At 39.5% G+C, this 17,827-nt stretch overlaps 2 protein-coding genes across 2 annotated transcripts; both read right to left on the bottom strand.

Annotated features, from left to right (window-relative positions):
* Positions 1-426: 426 nt before the first annotated feature.
* LOC116316480 lies at positions 427-2,674 on the bottom strand. Its single transcript, XM_031735034.2, has 5 exons — positions 2,615-2,674; positions 1,805-2,503; positions 1,584-1,709; positions 993-1,036; positions 427-704 (listed from the first exon to the last, which is right to left on the bottom strand). The coding sequence occupies exons 1-5, from the start codon at positions 2,667-2,669 to the stop codon at positions 585-587; spliced, it is 1,044 nt and encodes a 347-aa protein (XP_031590894.1). The 5' UTR covers positions 2,670-2,674; the 3' UTR covers positions 427-584.
* A 3,351-nt stretch (positions 2,675-6,025) lies between these two features.
* LOC116316477 lies at positions 6,026-7,593 on the bottom strand. The gene is made up of 5 exons (XM_031735030.2): positions 7,479-7,593; positions 6,667-7,365; positions 6,457-6,573; positions 6,336-6,376; positions 6,026-6,211 (listed from the first exon to the last, which is right to left on the bottom strand). Exons 1-5 carry the CDS (start codon positions 7,519-7,521, stop codon positions 6,086-6,088), a joined length of 1,026 nt encoding a protein of 341 aa, XP_031590890.1. The 5' UTR covers positions 7,522-7,593; the 3' UTR covers positions 6,026-6,085.
* Positions 7,594-17,827: the final 10,234 nt, after the last annotated feature.

The following is a 17,827-nucleotide window of genomic DNA, read 5'->3' on the forward strand; positions in this document are numbered from 1 at the left end:
AGGGCAGATAATCTGGAAGATTTGTCTATGTCACATAATCATTTTAGACTAGGCGGGATTTGTTGTTGTGAAATGGTTGCCGCTTTGTGTGAGCAACCTACCACACCTGGAAGAAGACTGTTTTGTATGAGTCACATTTGCAGTGCCATGCCGGTTGTTTCCTCCTGACTCAGATTGTGTTCATGAGCGTGTTTGATTCAAAAATCAATCTAGAATCAAATAATGTGTGTTGAATTAGAGGGTGAAGTGTTAATCATGCACAGGCTTTGTTAAGTAAAGAGGGCTGTTCACATCTTAAGCTCTGCAACACAAATGGGCATTGTGAAACCACACAGCTGTTGTACAGTTGTATGTGGCTCGCTGTACATCATAAATGACAATGTAAGTACAGTGACAATGGAAAGATCACACCTCTGACAAAAGAACCTGGCTCAGCTGCAGTTAAGCAAACATGTCTGTTTATTTTTGTAGGGCACAGATTTACATTTAGTTTACGGAGGAGAAAACCAAAACACCCACAGAAACAAAAAAGCAAAAAATGTGTAATTTTTCTCACAGAAACTACAAAGAAAACATGTCCAGCTTTATTGCTTTACACTGGAATAAACACATTGGCTAAGGGTGTCCTCTTGCTGCCTTCTTGATCTGGTGGCCTTGTTTACCTTCAAAGCAGCATAATGGAGATGGTCTGCATTTTGGGATGTCTGTTTAAAAAAAAGAAAGAAAAATGTTACCCTTAAACCAGCAAACATAACCACTGGATGGCACATTAAAAGAAAACCTCACTTATAATAAAATTAATTTCAAAATAACAGAACCACTACAAGTGAAAACTGGACATTGTAACCTTCACAAGAATATGTAATACTGCAATGCATTGAATTGTTAAGGTACTCTTCATTGTGTATGTTTTTTCCTTCCATTGTAAGGTCTCGAAAAACAGTTAATTTATTCACTGATAATTAAAATTAGAACATTACGGAAAAACTTACGTCTCCATTTGGAACCGAGGTCCCTGAAGACTCCGCGTGAGGATCTGTTCATAAAAAATAAGGAAACAAAAGATGACTCTTTTAACTCAGTTGGAGCAGTCAAGAAAAAAGGAATGAATTACTCTACAAATGTAGTCAACACAGAACTGCAGAGGACACTTTAATATATTGAACAGCTGAAGTACTAAGATTGTTTCAGTAAACCAGCTATGACTTAATAATAAATTAGGTATTATTAGGTCCTGAGCTAATTCATTTCATTCCAGTAAACAAAATAAATAAATACATTTAAAAAAATTTTTACATCTTTGCAATTGACAGTAAGAAAAAGTACAAATTGCATTTATGTAGTATACATATTTATGAAATGAGTTTGTTAAAAAGAAAAAAGAAAGAAAGAAATGTACTTATTGGACACATTATCTGGACTTTAAGCGAGTCGACCAAAAATTTCAACCAAGTGTGCTGAAGAAACACCAGTTGATGTCTTCAGTTAACGTAACAATGAGCATTGTGACTAACAACAACTTATTTATGTCTTTCTGCCTTGTTATCGCATTCAGTAAAATGTAAAGAAGTCAGTTAACCTACCTGTGCATTTGCAGTTTTTTCTCTTGTACATTGTATAGGCTGCATAAGCCAGGAAAACCAACAGAACTGAGTTGAACGCCAAAGCTCCGCTCAAGGCGTACACATACATAAAAGATTCCCCCTCTCCTGTAGAGAACCAGACATTAAAAGACATCACATACATCATGTTTGATTAGAAACTATTGTTACTGTTTAACAAAAGAGGCAGGAGCGGTAGCTACCCTCAATGTTCAGCTCGGCCCCATTTCCAAACAGTATGTGTCCACATGAAGCCACTGCACAGTAGTAGGTCCCAGCATGAGACCGATTGAGGCTCTCCATTTGCAGGTTGTACACACAGGTTTGGGTCTGTGAGCTGCGATTCCTCTCACATTGATCATTTCTGCCTCCGTGGGTGTAAATGAGTCCAGGGTGAGACTCTTCAGAGTTTTTGAACCAGTAAACACTGTGTTTTTCATCACAGGTTCCAGTGTGCACTGTGCAGTTCAGCATCACAGAGCCTCCAGGCTGGATGGTCTCAGTTGTTGATTGATGAACTGAAGCTTGGAAAACCAAATCTGAATCCTTTACTTGGATGATAATCCCCTCCAAAATGTCATACACATATGAGTAGCCACTTATGCAGTAATAAGTAGCAGAGTCTGACATTTGTGCTTTTGAGATCTTCAAGTTGTTTTTATAGTTCATAGTGTCCAGTTCAAAGCGAGACTCATTCTTAAATTCATCAGTGAAAGTGCCATCTTTATCATGCTTATAGAATTTCGACACCAGCTGTGGTTTCTGTCCCAGAGGTTGCTTATACCAGTAAAACATCACTGCAACAGTAGTTTGATTGAATGAACAATTTAAAGTTAAATCCTGACCAGCTTTAACAAATGTGATATTTAAGGATGGTGATAGCTTCAGAGCTGCCAAATGAACTGAAAGTAAAAGAAAATACACAGTGAACTTAGTATAATAACTGGATGCGTATTGGAATTTATGAGATACATTGTATAGCTGTCAACAATATTATGTAAGATGCAACTTACCCATTGTTCCTGAGAGTAGATATGTCACATAGAAAGATAACAGTGGGGGTGTCATTTTGTTCAAATTGCTGTGGATCATTGAGAGAAGGTCTTTGCGTTCTCTACTTATCAGAGAGAAGACTGTTTTTGATTGGTCACTCAGGATGACTGAAAGATCACATGCTCAGTGCCCCCTGTAGGGTTCATTTAGGTCTATGAGAAGCTCTACAAAGGAGGTAATCAAAGCAGATTTGAAAAACTTCACTTCAAAGAGCAAGTTATGCAGATTTACTGAAGAAAATGCACATCCAGTTTACACTATGGCAGGCTCTGCCTGTACATGTGACCAATCACTTGAGTACTACTGAATAATTTACTCATCACTCAATTAATGTTATTCTACGAAGAAAGGTGCTTTGCAACCTGCAGCATAATTAAATGTTCACCATTAGCACTGGCACTGAATGTTTTATGCACTGTTGGTTTTGAATGTGATGTGTCATTACGAGGTAGCCAGGTCACACCTCTTGATTTTGTCACCGTAATGTTTATGAACAAGAATGAACCTGCTGACTGAGCTGACTGAGCCTACACCGACTTTACAATAAACGTATCTTTGGTCGTATTGTATAATGTTTAGTTTGGTCTTTTTTGTGACTTTTTCAGTGTTAGTGTGGATAAAAAGAGATGTAGTGCCTTATTTTGTACAGCTTGTGTGGTTATGCAATGTCATACAAACAAAATGGGATAAGGAGATATATTTAATCATGGTAGAGCTGTTTCTTTTTTTATTAACACCATATGGTTCAACATGTAGAAAAGGAAGAGAAAGCATAACAGATATGTTTCATATGGTATTTTTAACATAGACTATATATGAATGTAACCACTGTGATGTCACCTACTATACTACCAGAAATACACTGTCACGTAGTTGACTGACACAAATCTCTGTCCTACTAAGCAGATGCGTATGTCCAGTCTTTTAAAATACAAACAACAACACAAAGATACCTCATAGCACCTGCGTCTGTGATTACACTGCAAGAACATGTAGAAATAGAAGCTACAGTGAGACAAGTCTGTTGATGATTGCACTGATTTTTTACTCTTTGAAGGCTCTGGCTCCTGGGCTGCCGTTGACATACACTCACTCTGGGTTCTTTGTTAGCTTTGTGTTAGCACGCTGTATGTGCGGATACTTGCAAAGAGCCAGTGTAATGCTGGTGGCTGTTTCTGTTCTAGATGCAATATGCACTTTACGTAGAAACTCTTGTCCTTTTGTGCAATAAAGATAAAAATAAAGTCAATATCACCACTCCTCAAACATCAGACTGGACTACCTTTTTCTGTCTCCCTGCACACAAACGCAGGAGGAAAAAGACATGTTTGATGTTTTTTGAGTAATATATGTGCATTATAATATATCACATTCTATTACTGTGTTAACAAAAAGTGTCATTTTTGACATAGTAACATATTATGTCATGGCACATTGCCTCCAAGTCTGTATATTTTCAGTGTTAGCAGTTTGAAAATATGGATGTTTTTTAAGTGATCACAACTGACTGTATATGGGTAAACTATATTACCATGCTTGGTTCATAAATTAGCATAAACCAGTAGAACAAAGAAATGTAGTAATTAGTAACATAAATAAGACAAAATAGCATCACTCTGCTCACAAAACTGAGGCCTAGCAGACAGCTATTAGCAGTTATTGGCTAGCACACCTATCAACCTATCGCGTGAGTGAGCCTAAATGAAATTCAAACATCTTACTCATTTAAAAACAAATCATTTGTAATGATGGTAACAATTACCTATAATATCTCTGACAGAAGTTAGGTATTTCAAATTAGGAGACTATGGGAATTACCTCACTTTTGAAGCCAACCTCAAGTGGCCATTATTTTGTTCTTTTTCTAAACTATTGAAAGCTGCTCCTTTATTTGGAAATACTATTTGTGAGGAATCTTGTCACAGTAACAACAGTCGACTCAAGGCACTCTACACTGCAAGGTAAAGACCGGACAGTAATAAAGAGAAACCCTAATAACCAATCAACAGTTGCAAGGAAAAACTCCCTTTTAACAGGAAGAAGCCTGTTCTGCAGCAGAACCAGGCTCAGAGGCCATCTGCAAAAGTCGTGTATAAATGCACAGAGTGAAAAGGGGGGAGGCTGCTCAGTGCATGAATGGAAGCCCCCAGTAGACTAGGCCTACTTTAGAGTAACTAAAGGAGAGTTCAGGGTTACATGTTCCAGCTATATACTTTATCAAAAAGGAAAATTTTAAGCCTACTCTAAAAAGTAGAGAGGTTGTCACTCTCCTGAATCCAAAGTGGGAGCTGGTTCCACAGATGAGAGGCCTGTCCCATCAGCCCCAAGTGGTCACGGCGGATCACTAGCTGTCCCTGAGCCTGGTTCTATTGCGGGTTTCTTCTCATTAAAAGGAAGTTTGAGCAAGCATTTAGCAACAGCTAAGTGCTTGCTCAAAGGTGGTTGTCGCTGGGGTTTTGTCTGTATTATTGTAGAGGCTTTACCTTACAAAATAAAGGGCCTTGATGTGGCTGTTGTTGTGATTTGGCACTATATAAATAAAACTGAACTGATGTGAAAAAGTAAGCCTGCAGTCTGAGAGCAAACTGTTGTACTGGGTCGAGATGCTACTATTACCCACCATTTAGTTTGAAATGTCAGAAACATAAAACATGTTATTGATTTGTTTTGTTTTAATGAATGGATGCTCAGTTCATTGCAAATAATGCAGGACCACAATCCTGGCCCTGGGTTTTATTTTTTAATAATCTATGTATTTTACAAAAACAACTAAGCAGCAGATAACTTTAAACTATAATGACTATCCTAAAATGTGAAGCTTTGGGTCAAGCTTCTGTACTGTTAGGGAACTGAAACTGTTCAGCGGTTATGGATGACTGCCTGTTTTTATAAAGAAGCAGCTTCCTGTGGAGTAAGAAATGCATTCACACAGTTGAAGCTGAAGGTATGTAAAAGAAATCTTTGTCCTTCAATCTGTTTTTAATAATCGTAATTTATTGCCGATTGCTTTTAGTTTTTCACGTTGTGTACACAGCAGGTCTTGTGAGAGTGGGCTTGCAAACATGAGAGGTTATGTGGCCAGGGGGCAACAGCCTGGTCTTCCTGTGTTTAAGCTCTCGTAGGACTTATGTTTCCACCAGTGGAAACTTATACTCTGTCGCTCACATCACCTTGACCACAGAAGTGTAAGGTAAACAGTGAGAACTTACTGTAGCTGTGACCTGTGTTTACGAAGGTATTAATAGATCGTGGGGGATTTTTATGCTTATCTACACTACATTTGGGTGCAGTTTTATTGTCTATGTATAACAATGCTGAGCTATGTGATTTTGCTGAGCTCACAATAGTTATTAGTCATACAGCTGGTACATACAAAATATATTTTATTTCCACATTATTTTACATTTGGCAGTGTGTATCCTTGCATCCATTCACACTTTTCTGCTCTTTACTCTAGAATACACACAAATATTATCCACATTTTCTTCTTGAAGATGTTGTTTACTACTCCTCTTCAGACTCAGAGCTGCATAGTGGAGGCTGTGCGCATCTTGGCTCTGTTAGTGATGGACAAGAGGAGTTGTGTTAAAATATAACTGGAAACATATCATATCTAATATAAATATAGCTTCTGCTTCTAGTAAAAACATGTGAGCAGATTCTATAGGCTTTTTCACCTACCACTGCATCTGAGACTGTACAGGTTTGATGAGGAACAGTTCCTGCAAATCAAAGAAAGTAAATAAGCACGCTAGTCAGATTGTTAGAGGATTATTAACATTAGAGATGGCAGCGACCTCACCTTTGCAGACAGAGCACAGGCTTTTCCTAAGCTTGTACATGATGAAAGCCAAGACAAAGAGCACAATAAAGGAACCTCCTAATGCCGCGCTCAGGAAATACACCAAGACAGGGGAACCTAACACACACACAAAACAGATGTTACACAGTCAATGTTTCACAGATTGCTTGAAACAGTAGTATGAAGTCACCCTCCTGCAGTATCACCTACCTGCAATCTCAACCCTTGTTCCATTTCCAAAAATAATCTCCCCACAGGAGGCCAAAGCACAGTAGTAGATCCCAGCATCAGCGGAGCTCACTGACTTTATTGCAAGATTTAAAGTGCAATTTTTCCTGTGAGGTGTTTCCTGTGAGATGTCTGCACACACGTGTCCCTCGCTGGGATACATGACAGTAGACTGAGACACTCCATGCCTGAACCAGTAAAGGTTCAGCTCCCCTGCACATGGTTCAGCTTCCACTGTACAGGTCAAGTTCAAAGAGTCCCCCAAGCGAAGCGGCTTCAACGTTGGCTGGTCAATTGCAGATCCAATGCTGGTCGCTGGCGATTTGACATGAAGGAAAACTCCTTGTCCAAATTCAATAGCGTTAAAAACTAAAACCCCACAGTAATATGTCCCTGAGTCTGACAGGCTGAGGTTTGTGATTTTGAGATATTCTTTTTTATCTTCTACAAGGACTTTAAACCTGTCTTTGTACTTGGTGTAGATATCAGCGTCTGGGTTGTGCTTCATCCGAGTTGATATGATGTCAGGTTTGCCACCCAGGCTTTGCTGGTACCAAGAAAGGAAAGTTACAGCATCATCTTGACAAATGCATGTTATTGTTACATTCTCCCCGACTTTAGCTATCTTGATTCCACTCTCCTGAATTACACTTGAGGTCTTGTGAACAGCTAGCACCTGACCTGGACAGAAATGCATACAATTATTTTAATTATATCTGTAACATCTTATCAGTCTCTTTTTAGAATTTACATCCTTGAAAAAAGAAACTGTGAAAAAAGTGCAAAATACTCACAGATTTTATAGAGAATTGCAAGAAAAACACAAAGGCGCATCATCTCTGAAGCTCTGCAGTATGTATCGTGTGCCTTTACGGACGCACCCAACTCTTATAGGAGACGAAGACTGATCGTGATTGGCTAAGCTCAATGGTTGGTTTTAAATTCAGAACTACAGTTTGTTTCTTTCCAAAAGATCAGACTGATCAGGTGACTGGAGGTGTGATTGGGGTCAAGTCTTTTTTGGTGACATCATTGTTGCTGTACTAAGGGCAGAAGGTGTGGTAATGTGTATTTTACTTAAAGGAAAGTTTCTTGGGTCAATTTTTGTTAGTTATAGTTATTATTTGTTCTGCAACACTTCTTTGTGTTTTTTGATATCTGATTTATATTTATTTATTTTGAAGTCACAACTTAAGTTTTCAATGTTGCATGAATTTGTATGGGGAGGTGTGTTTAAACAGTTACGTGGGTTAGGAGGGAGTGTTAGTGGGGGGGAACACAGAAAGTAAAGCAGAAATCAGGTCAAGAAGTCTAAACCATAAAGGGAATACTGACATGTTATGGTTAATGGCACAATTGTCAATGCCGTGATCCCATTAATGAGCATAAGGGCAGAATTCACATTTGTTCCTGTACTTAGAATAGAATAGAATAATCCTTTAATTGTCCCACAAGGGGAAATTTGGTTGTAACAGCAGCCAGAAAGACACATATACAACAAGCAGTACACAGGACACAGAACAGAAACATACACAATTTTTCTTACATATTTACATTAAGGACAATGGTTACTATAAACAGAGAATACTGTACAGTTATTAAATTAAAAAAATTAACTACAGATAAGAGGCAAACCAGGTTGTAGTGTGAATCGGTTGATTAACTTATTGCAGTTACAGCGCAGATGTAAACATCTGTGTTTGTTGGGAGCAGTTCTGATTGTACAGTCTGACAGCTGCAGGGAGGAAGGACCTGTGGAAACGCTCCTTCATGCATCTAGGATGCAGCAGTCTGTCAGTGAAGCAGCTCTGCAGTTCAGCAACATTTACATGCATGGGGTGGGAGACTCTGTCCATCAGAGATGTTATTTTGGCCAGAGTCCTTCTGTCTCCCACCACCTGCACTGGGTCCAGGGTGCATCCCAGAACAGAGCTGGCCTTCCTGATGAGTTTATCCAACCTCTTCCTCTCAGCTGCCGATAAACTGCTGCTCCAACATACAACACTGTAAAAAATGACGGATTCCACCACAGAGTCATAGAAGGTCTTGTACACATCATCATGTGTGTACACTTGTACACATCATCAAAATCTCAGATGTATATGGTCATATATGCATAAATTGATGTACAGAGTTTGTTTAGAATGATGACAATTTTCAGGATCGACAATGGTTGGAGTGTTTAGAGATAATCTGCGGGAGGGACAACCTCTAGATTTGAAAAATGAAGAGAATTTGGCAGTAGCAAAAACTGCAGTTCCTCTGGGAACCATCTGAGGCTGTCTCAAATTATTTCAAATGAAAAGTGATAAAAATTACCTTTATAATGGTCCTGCGTCTCCAACCCAGTATTTTTGAGTTTGTTCTGGACTTTTCATCTGCAGGGTGGGCCATTTATATGGATACTCCGTAATAACATGGGAATGGTTGTTTGTGGCACATTAGTATATGTGAGGGGGCAAACTCCTCAAGATGGGTGGTGACCATGGTGGTCATTTAGAAGTCGGTCATCTTGGATACAACTTTTGTTTTTTCAATAGGAAGAGGGCCATGTGACACATCAAACTTATTGGTAATGTCACAAAAAAAACAATGGTGTGCTTGGTTTTCTTATTTATAGTTCTTGGTTTCTTGTCTGATTATCTTAGTTCCCTTTTGTGTGCAGTTTGTGCTAGTTTCATCTCTGTGTCTTGTAATCAGCGTCTCCTGTGTGAGTCAGTGTTGTCTCCATGTTTGTTTCTGTTTTTAGCTCACCAGTTGTGACCCCGTGTCTGTCTGGCCTCTCTGTGCCCTGTCTATGTGGTTGTCTGGTTTCCCTGTTCTTTCTGTCAAGTTCATATATATTTAGTCCTGGTTCCTGTGTTAATCTCTTCCTGTTCCTGTAGCCATCTCTTTGTGTTTCATCCTTTTGTGTCCCCTTGAAGTTTGTCATGTCTACATGTTTGTTTACATCTTGTCAGTTAGTACCTACTCTGCTCTATCAGTTTTTCTTTTCCTGTTTGTTTTCTGCAGTTGCCAGCTAATAAAGCTAAATTTTGATTTTAATTCTGCCTGCTGAAACCTACATCTGGGTCTGATCTTAGTCAGCCACATGCCTGGTTCGTGACACTTGACTTGGACCTGTCTGCACACACAAAGAAAGGTATTCCTACACTATATTGATGAAAGTATTCCCGCACCCATCCAGATCATTGAATTCAGGTGTTCCAACCACTTCCAAGGTCACAGGTGTATAAAATCAAGAACCTAGACATTCCGAATGCTTCTACAAACATTGGTGAAAGAATGGGTTGTTCTCAGAAGCTCAATGATTTCTAGCATGGTATAGTGATACAACGTCACCTGTGCAACAAGACCAGTCATGAAATGTCTTTGCTACAGCCAACTGCTAATGTTTTAGCAAAGCAGATTGATTGGGAATGACAGCAATTCACAAATGAAGTGGTAGGCCACATAGAACCATAGAGTTGAGTAGATGCATAGTGAACAAATGTCACCAACTCTCTGTAGAGTCAATCACTACAGACCTCCAAGCTTCATGTGGCCATCAGATTAGCTCAATAACTGTGCATAGAGAACTACAAGAAATGGGTTTATTCAAGCAGCTCCATTCAAGACTTACATTACAAAGCACAGCGCAAAGTGTCCGATGCAGCACTGGACTCTAGAGCAGTGAAGGTGTGTTCTCATGCTCGTCTGTCTGGCAATCCAATGGGCGAGTTTGGGTTTGGTGGTTTCTAGGAGAACAGTGCTTGTCTGACTGCACTGTGCTAAGTGTAAAGCTTGGTGGAAGGGGGATTATGGTGTGGGTTGTTTTTCAGGAGTTAGGCTTGGCCCCTTAGTTCCAGTGAAAGAAACTCATAGTGCTTCAGCATACCAAGACGTTTTGAACAATTTCATGCTCCCCAACTTTGTGGGAGGTGTGGTGTGGAAGAACTTAAGTGGGCTGAGTCCTGACCTCACCCGGACAGAAAACGTTTTGACTGTGAGCCAGGCCTTCTTGCCCAACATAATTGTTTGACTTTACAAATGTACTTCTGGAAGAATGGCCAAAGAGTCAGATAAACACTCTCCTAAACCTTGTGGAAAGCCTTCCCAGAAGAGTTAAAGCTCTTGTAACTTCTTTAACTCTTGCAATTTGTTAAGAATAGGATGTTAGACAAGTTCATATGCGTGTGAAAGGAGAGGAGCGAATACTTGTGTAATATTGTGTATATGTTGGTTTGATTACACAGCAAGGTTTAACATAACATTGCATTTGCAATGCTTGTTTATTTCCTGTAGTTTCACAGGTTCTGTGCACATATGTTTGGTCAAAGATCGCACTCTGTGTGTGGGCAGGGCAGTGACAACTGGAGGAGAGGCAGATGCTGTTGTGTTTTTCGTTTTGGTTTTTTTTTTGCTGACAGATGTTGATCTTACTTCATGCCACTGCAGTAAAATAAACTAGAAATTCATAGAAAATTGCAGGAAATGTGCATTATTCAACCCCCACCCACCCACCCACACAGACACACACACACACACACACACACACACACACACACACACACACACACACTCTATTGTTCTCTTCTTTTTTCCGGGTTGTTTCAGTTTTGTAATGAGTGGTGATGTATTTTCAAAAGGTGACAAAGTATTCTGGTCCATTCCCACAAATGTTTTGGATGGCAGTGTAAATGCACATGACTGTGAAGTACTGACATTTCACCAGTAACTGGCAAGAGTACATTGAAGGTTCACTCTGACAAAAATGACTCCTGGTGCCAGATTAGAGTCCCTGGTAAAAGATTACAATGCACACTTGCATGCATTTATGTGTTTTTGGTGGTGAGAAGGGAAAAATCTTGACTGTTGTCAGGTATTTTTATCCATTTTCATACTTTTAGCTAACATAGCATTTTCATTGGCTCCTTTCAGCTTCACACTTGCCACATTTAGTTGCATTAGAACTTCACCAGGCACAAGTAGACTACTGCATGTGACTCATATAAGTCTTTTTGATCTTTGTGGTCAGGTACTGTTTTAAGAAAGCTGCGGTGAAACTTCTACGACTGTTGACTCAGAACAGATGCTGCTTTACTGACCAACAGTCTTCTCACTTTAACCCACACTTCCTGAGTAGTGCAAAGTGACAGCAAGCTGTGCAATGCTCATGGCTTCTTAGACACGTCAGAGCTACAATGGAAACATTTTGTTGTCGTTCTTTTACGAACAGTTGAGAGGAAGTCGTGTTGCAGGTTAAAAGCGTCAACTGGTAATGAAGAGGAAAGCAGGTGTTTAGTGTGATTTTGGCATGTTGGACAAGACTTTCTCTTTCTCTCGGTTGTCATTTTATTGTCTTGTGTTCTCATGTTGAACTTCTCCAAAAAGCATGGCCAGATGACATTTTTCCGCTTGGGTCATCTGCTTGTAAAGTCTTTATTTTTCCAGTCAGTTCACAAAAAATCCAGAGCAGCATGCTTTATTTAAATAAACTGCAAACATGTTATTATGTATTTTCCAATTCCTTTCACTTAGAGTGAGCAGGGTTAAAACAGAGATATTAAAAAGTTGCTCTTTGAAGCTATAAGAATGTAGGTTTAGATGGCCAATGCAGTAAGAAGAAATAAATGAGCAAATGTTTTGTGTATTTGGCTCTTCCGTGTTCAAATCATAAAAACCAAAGCGTAGCTGATGTAATTATGCTTATTGTTTGCCTTCAGTTTTAAAGGGTGCATGTAAATAGATGAATATGTGCACTTTAACACAGTCCCAATAAAAAATTGGAGCTTTTAAAGTAGCTTTGTGTGAATATAATTTATAATTATTGAATACTGGGCCTTGGTGAGACCACCCTCAGTTCATCCTCTGGTGGAAACAAGCTGTTTTAGCTCCTCCCGCTTTAAGGGCACCCGCCCTTTAAACAAACACTTCTGATTGGCAGCCTGTTGAGCAGCATGTAGGTGGTGCTTCTGCATGGCTGAGATGACCATATAAAGAATAATCTCTCACAGTCACTCTCACTTACTGTACACAGATACAAGAGTAGAAAAACACGACAGTAATGGATTGTTTCGTGAGTTGAAACTTTGGCCGTGTTGAAATCCTCGTAAAAGCATGTCTTGCCACTTGGCAGTCACTGTGAAACAATTCGGTGCATTTGGGTAATTTTTTTAAAGCCTTGAATTCTGATGGTCATTTGAATATAAAAATCATATAGCATCATCAGTCAAATCGGATTTTAAAAAGTATTAATGACACAACAGAAAATAAGGAAAAGCACAGTAGGTACATGAAGCTAGGTCAGCAAACTTATTTTGTAGTTTTCTGTTAACATTTTAGACTCATACAGTTGCAGTATTTGCCGAGTTTCAGTAGACCCAGAGAAAGCTAGAAGCTATTGTGGTTTCCTAAAACAATATTAACTCATCATTTGCTAAAACGTTTTAAAACCATCAAAAACTATGAATGTAGACTGAATCATTATTCCAAATAGGTCAAAAACACTGTGAGCACCACAATGGGGAGGAGTATGTATGTTTTTCCACTGTGCTTCAAGAAGTAAATTCAGGTCACTCGGGGGCATTTCCATTATCACAGTACATATGCGTGCCTGCACTGCTGAGCAAATATCTCATTTAGTGGCGCACACTTAAAGCACTTTGCTTAAATTAGTTTATGAAAATGGATCAAAAACAGGAATATGGCAGCAACTTAAAACCAAATGAAATGTTTTTTGCAAAATAAATTAAAATAATTATAAAAAACATGGTAACAGAGACCAGAAAGTAAAGCCAGGCCCCTACAAACCTTATCATATTGCTCCTCCTCCTTCCTTTATATATATTTAAACAGGTTCAGCTCTGCATCACTTCACTACTTTTTTTTCTTTGTGACTTGACTGTGGAGAGGTTTTGAACTTATTAATAGACATAAGTGTCAAAGCATACGTGAGAATGAGAAGTGACAGGTCACAACTGTTACTGTGAAGCAACTGGAACAAACAAACAGCTTAAAAAACAACCACATAGACATCCTGTCAGGACGGAGGAGCGGTGGGTTGTTTGTGTGGGGGGACTGGTGAAAAAACCACTGAGCTTCAGCTCGCTGTCAGATAGGTTGACCACAGTGGGAACGTGTTTTTGCATTTCTTATTACTCAGCCGGCTGAAAAACACGTCCGTCTCAATAGGAAACAAGACCAAAGTTGAACAAACATCCACTCCTCATGACTCTCTGTTTGTCTGTTTGTCTGTTTGTTTGTTTGTTCTTTCTGGATAAATAACATGATGTCAAATGATGTCATGATAGTCACATTTCATCATGGCATCAGGTTAAAAGCATAACTTCCTGACTTACTCACGTATGAAATTCCATAATTTCAGGAAAAAAGTAGCACTGTGCTCCAGCAGATCGCTCCACTGGTTCTTTGCTACCTTTTCTTACACAATAAAGAAGAAAAGTGTTTGTTTTAAGACATCAAACGTTGTCATGATAGTGGGGTTTCGGGGGGTTGAACAAAGGGGGCAGCGAGAAGCTTTTTATGTCAGTCAACCACAACAACACATCTAAACACTTCACTGTGTGGGTGGATTGCTTCGTGTTTTGAACAAGACACGTCTCACAAACATCAGTCTTTGATATGTGGAGATAAGCATCTTGCCTTTGTGGTGAGCTTACCTGAAATAACATATATCTCACCACTTAGCTATCTAGTGGTCACGGCCACATCTAAGCGTTGTGTGATCGCTTGAGCAAAATGTTGATCTTTTCACAAGTTTACCAAAGCACAATAATGGTGGGCTACTGCCCTCTGCTGGTCCAAAGCGTAACTGATTATAAATTGTAGGGTTCCTCCACCCAGTTTACATATTAGGTTCAATCTGATATGTAAACTGTAAACTGATCTATACATCCATCCATTGTTTTAACCATTTTGTGCAAAAAATAGTTTATATAGTTTTAATAGTTTAACAATTTTAGTCTTTTATTATGTATTGTTGTGCTTTGATCTTAGCATATGTGGATTAGATTCAAATTATTTATTGTCATATGTACAGAATAAATAGCATTCTCTGTGTAGTGAAATTCATCCTTTGCTGTCCATTCACAAATGCCAAGTTAGGTAAGGGTTAAAAGAACAAGATAAAATAAATAAAAAAGATAAAATAAGGATGAAAAAATAAAAATAATAATAAAAGATAAATAAGTAGGTGAAGACAAGTGTGGTATCCAGATGTCGATGTAGATGGATGTACAAAGGAGCTTAATGTGCAAAATTGCAGTTGAGGTAGGTCAGCCGTTCAGGAGTCTGATAGCAGTGGGGAAGAAGGAGTTGTTGAGTCGGGATGTTCTAGATTTCACAGTTCTGAACCTTCGTCTCGAGGCCAGAAGTGTGAACAGTCTATGTTGGGGGTGTGTGGGGTCTTTGAGGATGGAGGCAGCTCTCCTCTGCTCTGCAGAGAGGGCAGCGGAGTCCTGATGATCTTCTCCACAGTTGTTTTCACTCTCTGCAGACGTTTGCGGTCCATAGCAGCAGTGCTGCTGTACCATGCAGTGATGCAGCTGGTCAATGTGCTCTCCACAGTGCAGCTGTAGAAGCTGGTGAGGATCTTGGCCAACATACCAAATTTCCTCAGCCTTCTCAGGAAATACAGCTAATGTTGTGCCTTCTTCACCAGCTGCGTGGTGTTCAGTGTCCAGGTGGGGTCCTCACTGATGTGGACGCCCAGGTACCTAAAGCTGCTAGCCATCTCCACTTCACGCTCCCGGATAAACAGCAGCTGGTGAGGCCTCCTCTTCTTCCTCGTGTCCACTATCATCTCCTTTGTCTTATCAGTTTTGAGGGTAAGGTTGTTGTCCTCACACAATGACACCAGACCGGCCACCTCTCTCCTGTAGCCCACCTCATCCACTCCAGTGATGCGACCAATCACTGCAGTGTCATCCGCGAACTTCAGTGTGATGTTATCTTTGTATGAGGAGACACAGTTGTGGGTGAGGACGCAACCCTGTGGGACACCAGTGTTTGTGGTAATGCTGGCTGAAGTCTTTTTGCCAGCCAAGAAAGTCTAAAAATTCTGTCCACACTATGCAGGAACTGAGTCCTTATTGTCATGAGAAGAAGGGTTGGGGCCTAAACGCAAATCTCTCAGACAGACTAGCTGAAAAACTCCTCCAAAGTTCAAAGAAAACAAACCCAAGAAAGGATTTAAAATCAAGTCTTAAGGCTTCAGCGATGGTTGGCAGAGGTTTTATGCAAGACACCAACACCTCTGAAAGAACTCACTAGCTTACCACCAAGCTGAAACCAGACAAGTAGAATGTTCGCCTTCAAAGTGAAAGTTTCACCCTATGAACCATGTTGGTTTCAGTAGAAAGGCAAACCTTTTGATTTGAAGGTGAACATTCTCAGTTTTCAGTCTGTGGCACACTTTTCACTGTTTCTCTACTGATTAAGAAACTAGCTGGCAAGTGTTTGCAACCAAGTCAGCGTCTACTGTGCACACTACGAGCAACTATTTCTGCTTGTGATCATAGGTAGGTTAAAGTGCAGCACCATGTACCTCTTGGCAATCATGAGGTCACTGACAGTCTGTAAATTTGGGTCTCTGTGCTTTAGAAAATGAGGTCCCAGTGACTGCCAGCAACTACATACAGGGTTCCAAAACACTGGAACTTGTCTTTAGGGCTTTGTAACTGGGGCCAAAGAATCAACAGGGAGCACATGAGGGTAAACAGGACACTCCAACATACCGAGTGCCAATCACAGGAGGTAACGGCAGGGAAATGTGGAACATAATCAGGGTAATTACAAAAAATCAGACAAAAAAAACCCAGATAAAACAAGACATGAGTGACAATTACTAACAAAATAACCACACAAATATGCTTATAAAGTGATAAAAAGTCATAGTGAGAAGAAATGTGATCCCCTGAAAAAATATAATTACCTACTGCTGCTGTTTTTTTGTCATTCTTTTTCTAATCCTTTAAGTGTAGAGTGTTACTTAAAAAAAAGTAAAAGTAGTAGAGGAAGTCCCAAAAAAGTTTAACTTAAAAAAAACCCTAATTTAATCACTCAGATGGTCTAAAATTGAAAGTGATTCACACAAAAATAGCTGGACATGGTTTTGTTGAATGTATTTTTTGACTTTCCTGTTTCCTGTGGCACATGACGGAAACCCACATCCGTACATGATTCACGCACACAGATCATATTCAGCGAGTGTGTATTTTTTCTGTTTTTGTAGCAGTCACTTTATAAAGGCCTGCATGTGTTGCGTTTAGGCAGGGGTGTCAAACATAAGGCCCGGGGGCAGGAATCAGCCTAGTAAAAATTCCAATCTGTGCCACTGGATAGCTTCAGAAAATGTGAAGGCGTACACAGATTTAAAATGTCAAAACATTTTTACTAATTTAACAGCTTTATCCATATCAATAACATTACATTCATGCAAATTAATTACATGCTGAGTGGTCAAATGTTTGTGGATGCTGGAGGCATTTCCGCTCTTTGTTTTGATCATTGCTGGGGTCATTACTCAAAACTTAAAAAGTAATGCATTACATTACTTAATTACAGGCAGGAGAAAGATGTTCTTTATGCTACTCGATAAGTTGCTTTCATGTTACTGTGTAAAATTATCTGAGAGTGTAAGAACCAATAAGCAGGATCGATACGCAGGCAGACTAAGGATTCTGGGGAATTGGACTACTGGGAACCAGAGATGGGTTCTCGATTCCCATCTCTTTTCATACTGCATATTAAGTAATTAACTAAAACAGAAGCAATTAAAAGACAGATTTATTTTTTTTTAATAACAAACAAACACATAGAAAGCACACATTTAACATGTAGTTTTACTGTTTGGGTTGCTTAAGGTCAAAAATGGGCTGTATGTGGCCCACGATGTAAAATGAGTTTGACATCCCTGCATTTAGAGGACATTTGTCACATTCTTCTTATAAGGGCACTACACAAGTACAATAAATACAGGGATTCAACCAGTAGATAACTGACTTACCAAGTTTTGCTTAGCTATTATTAATCTCTGGTTCTCTTCCACACTATGAATATCTCCTGTCTTCCTCTCCACACCCCAACGTGACAGATGTCTGCCACTCTTTTAGCCTGGTTCTGCTGGAGGTTTCTTCCTGTT

Source organism: Oreochromis aureus, linkage group 3 (assembly GCF_013358895.1).
Source record: "Oreochromis aureus strain Israel breed Guangdong linkage group 3, ZZ_aureus, whole genome shotgun sequence".
Lineage (NCBI taxonomy): Eukaryota > Metazoa > Chordata > Actinopteri > Cichliformes > Cichlidae > Oreochromis > Oreochromis aureus.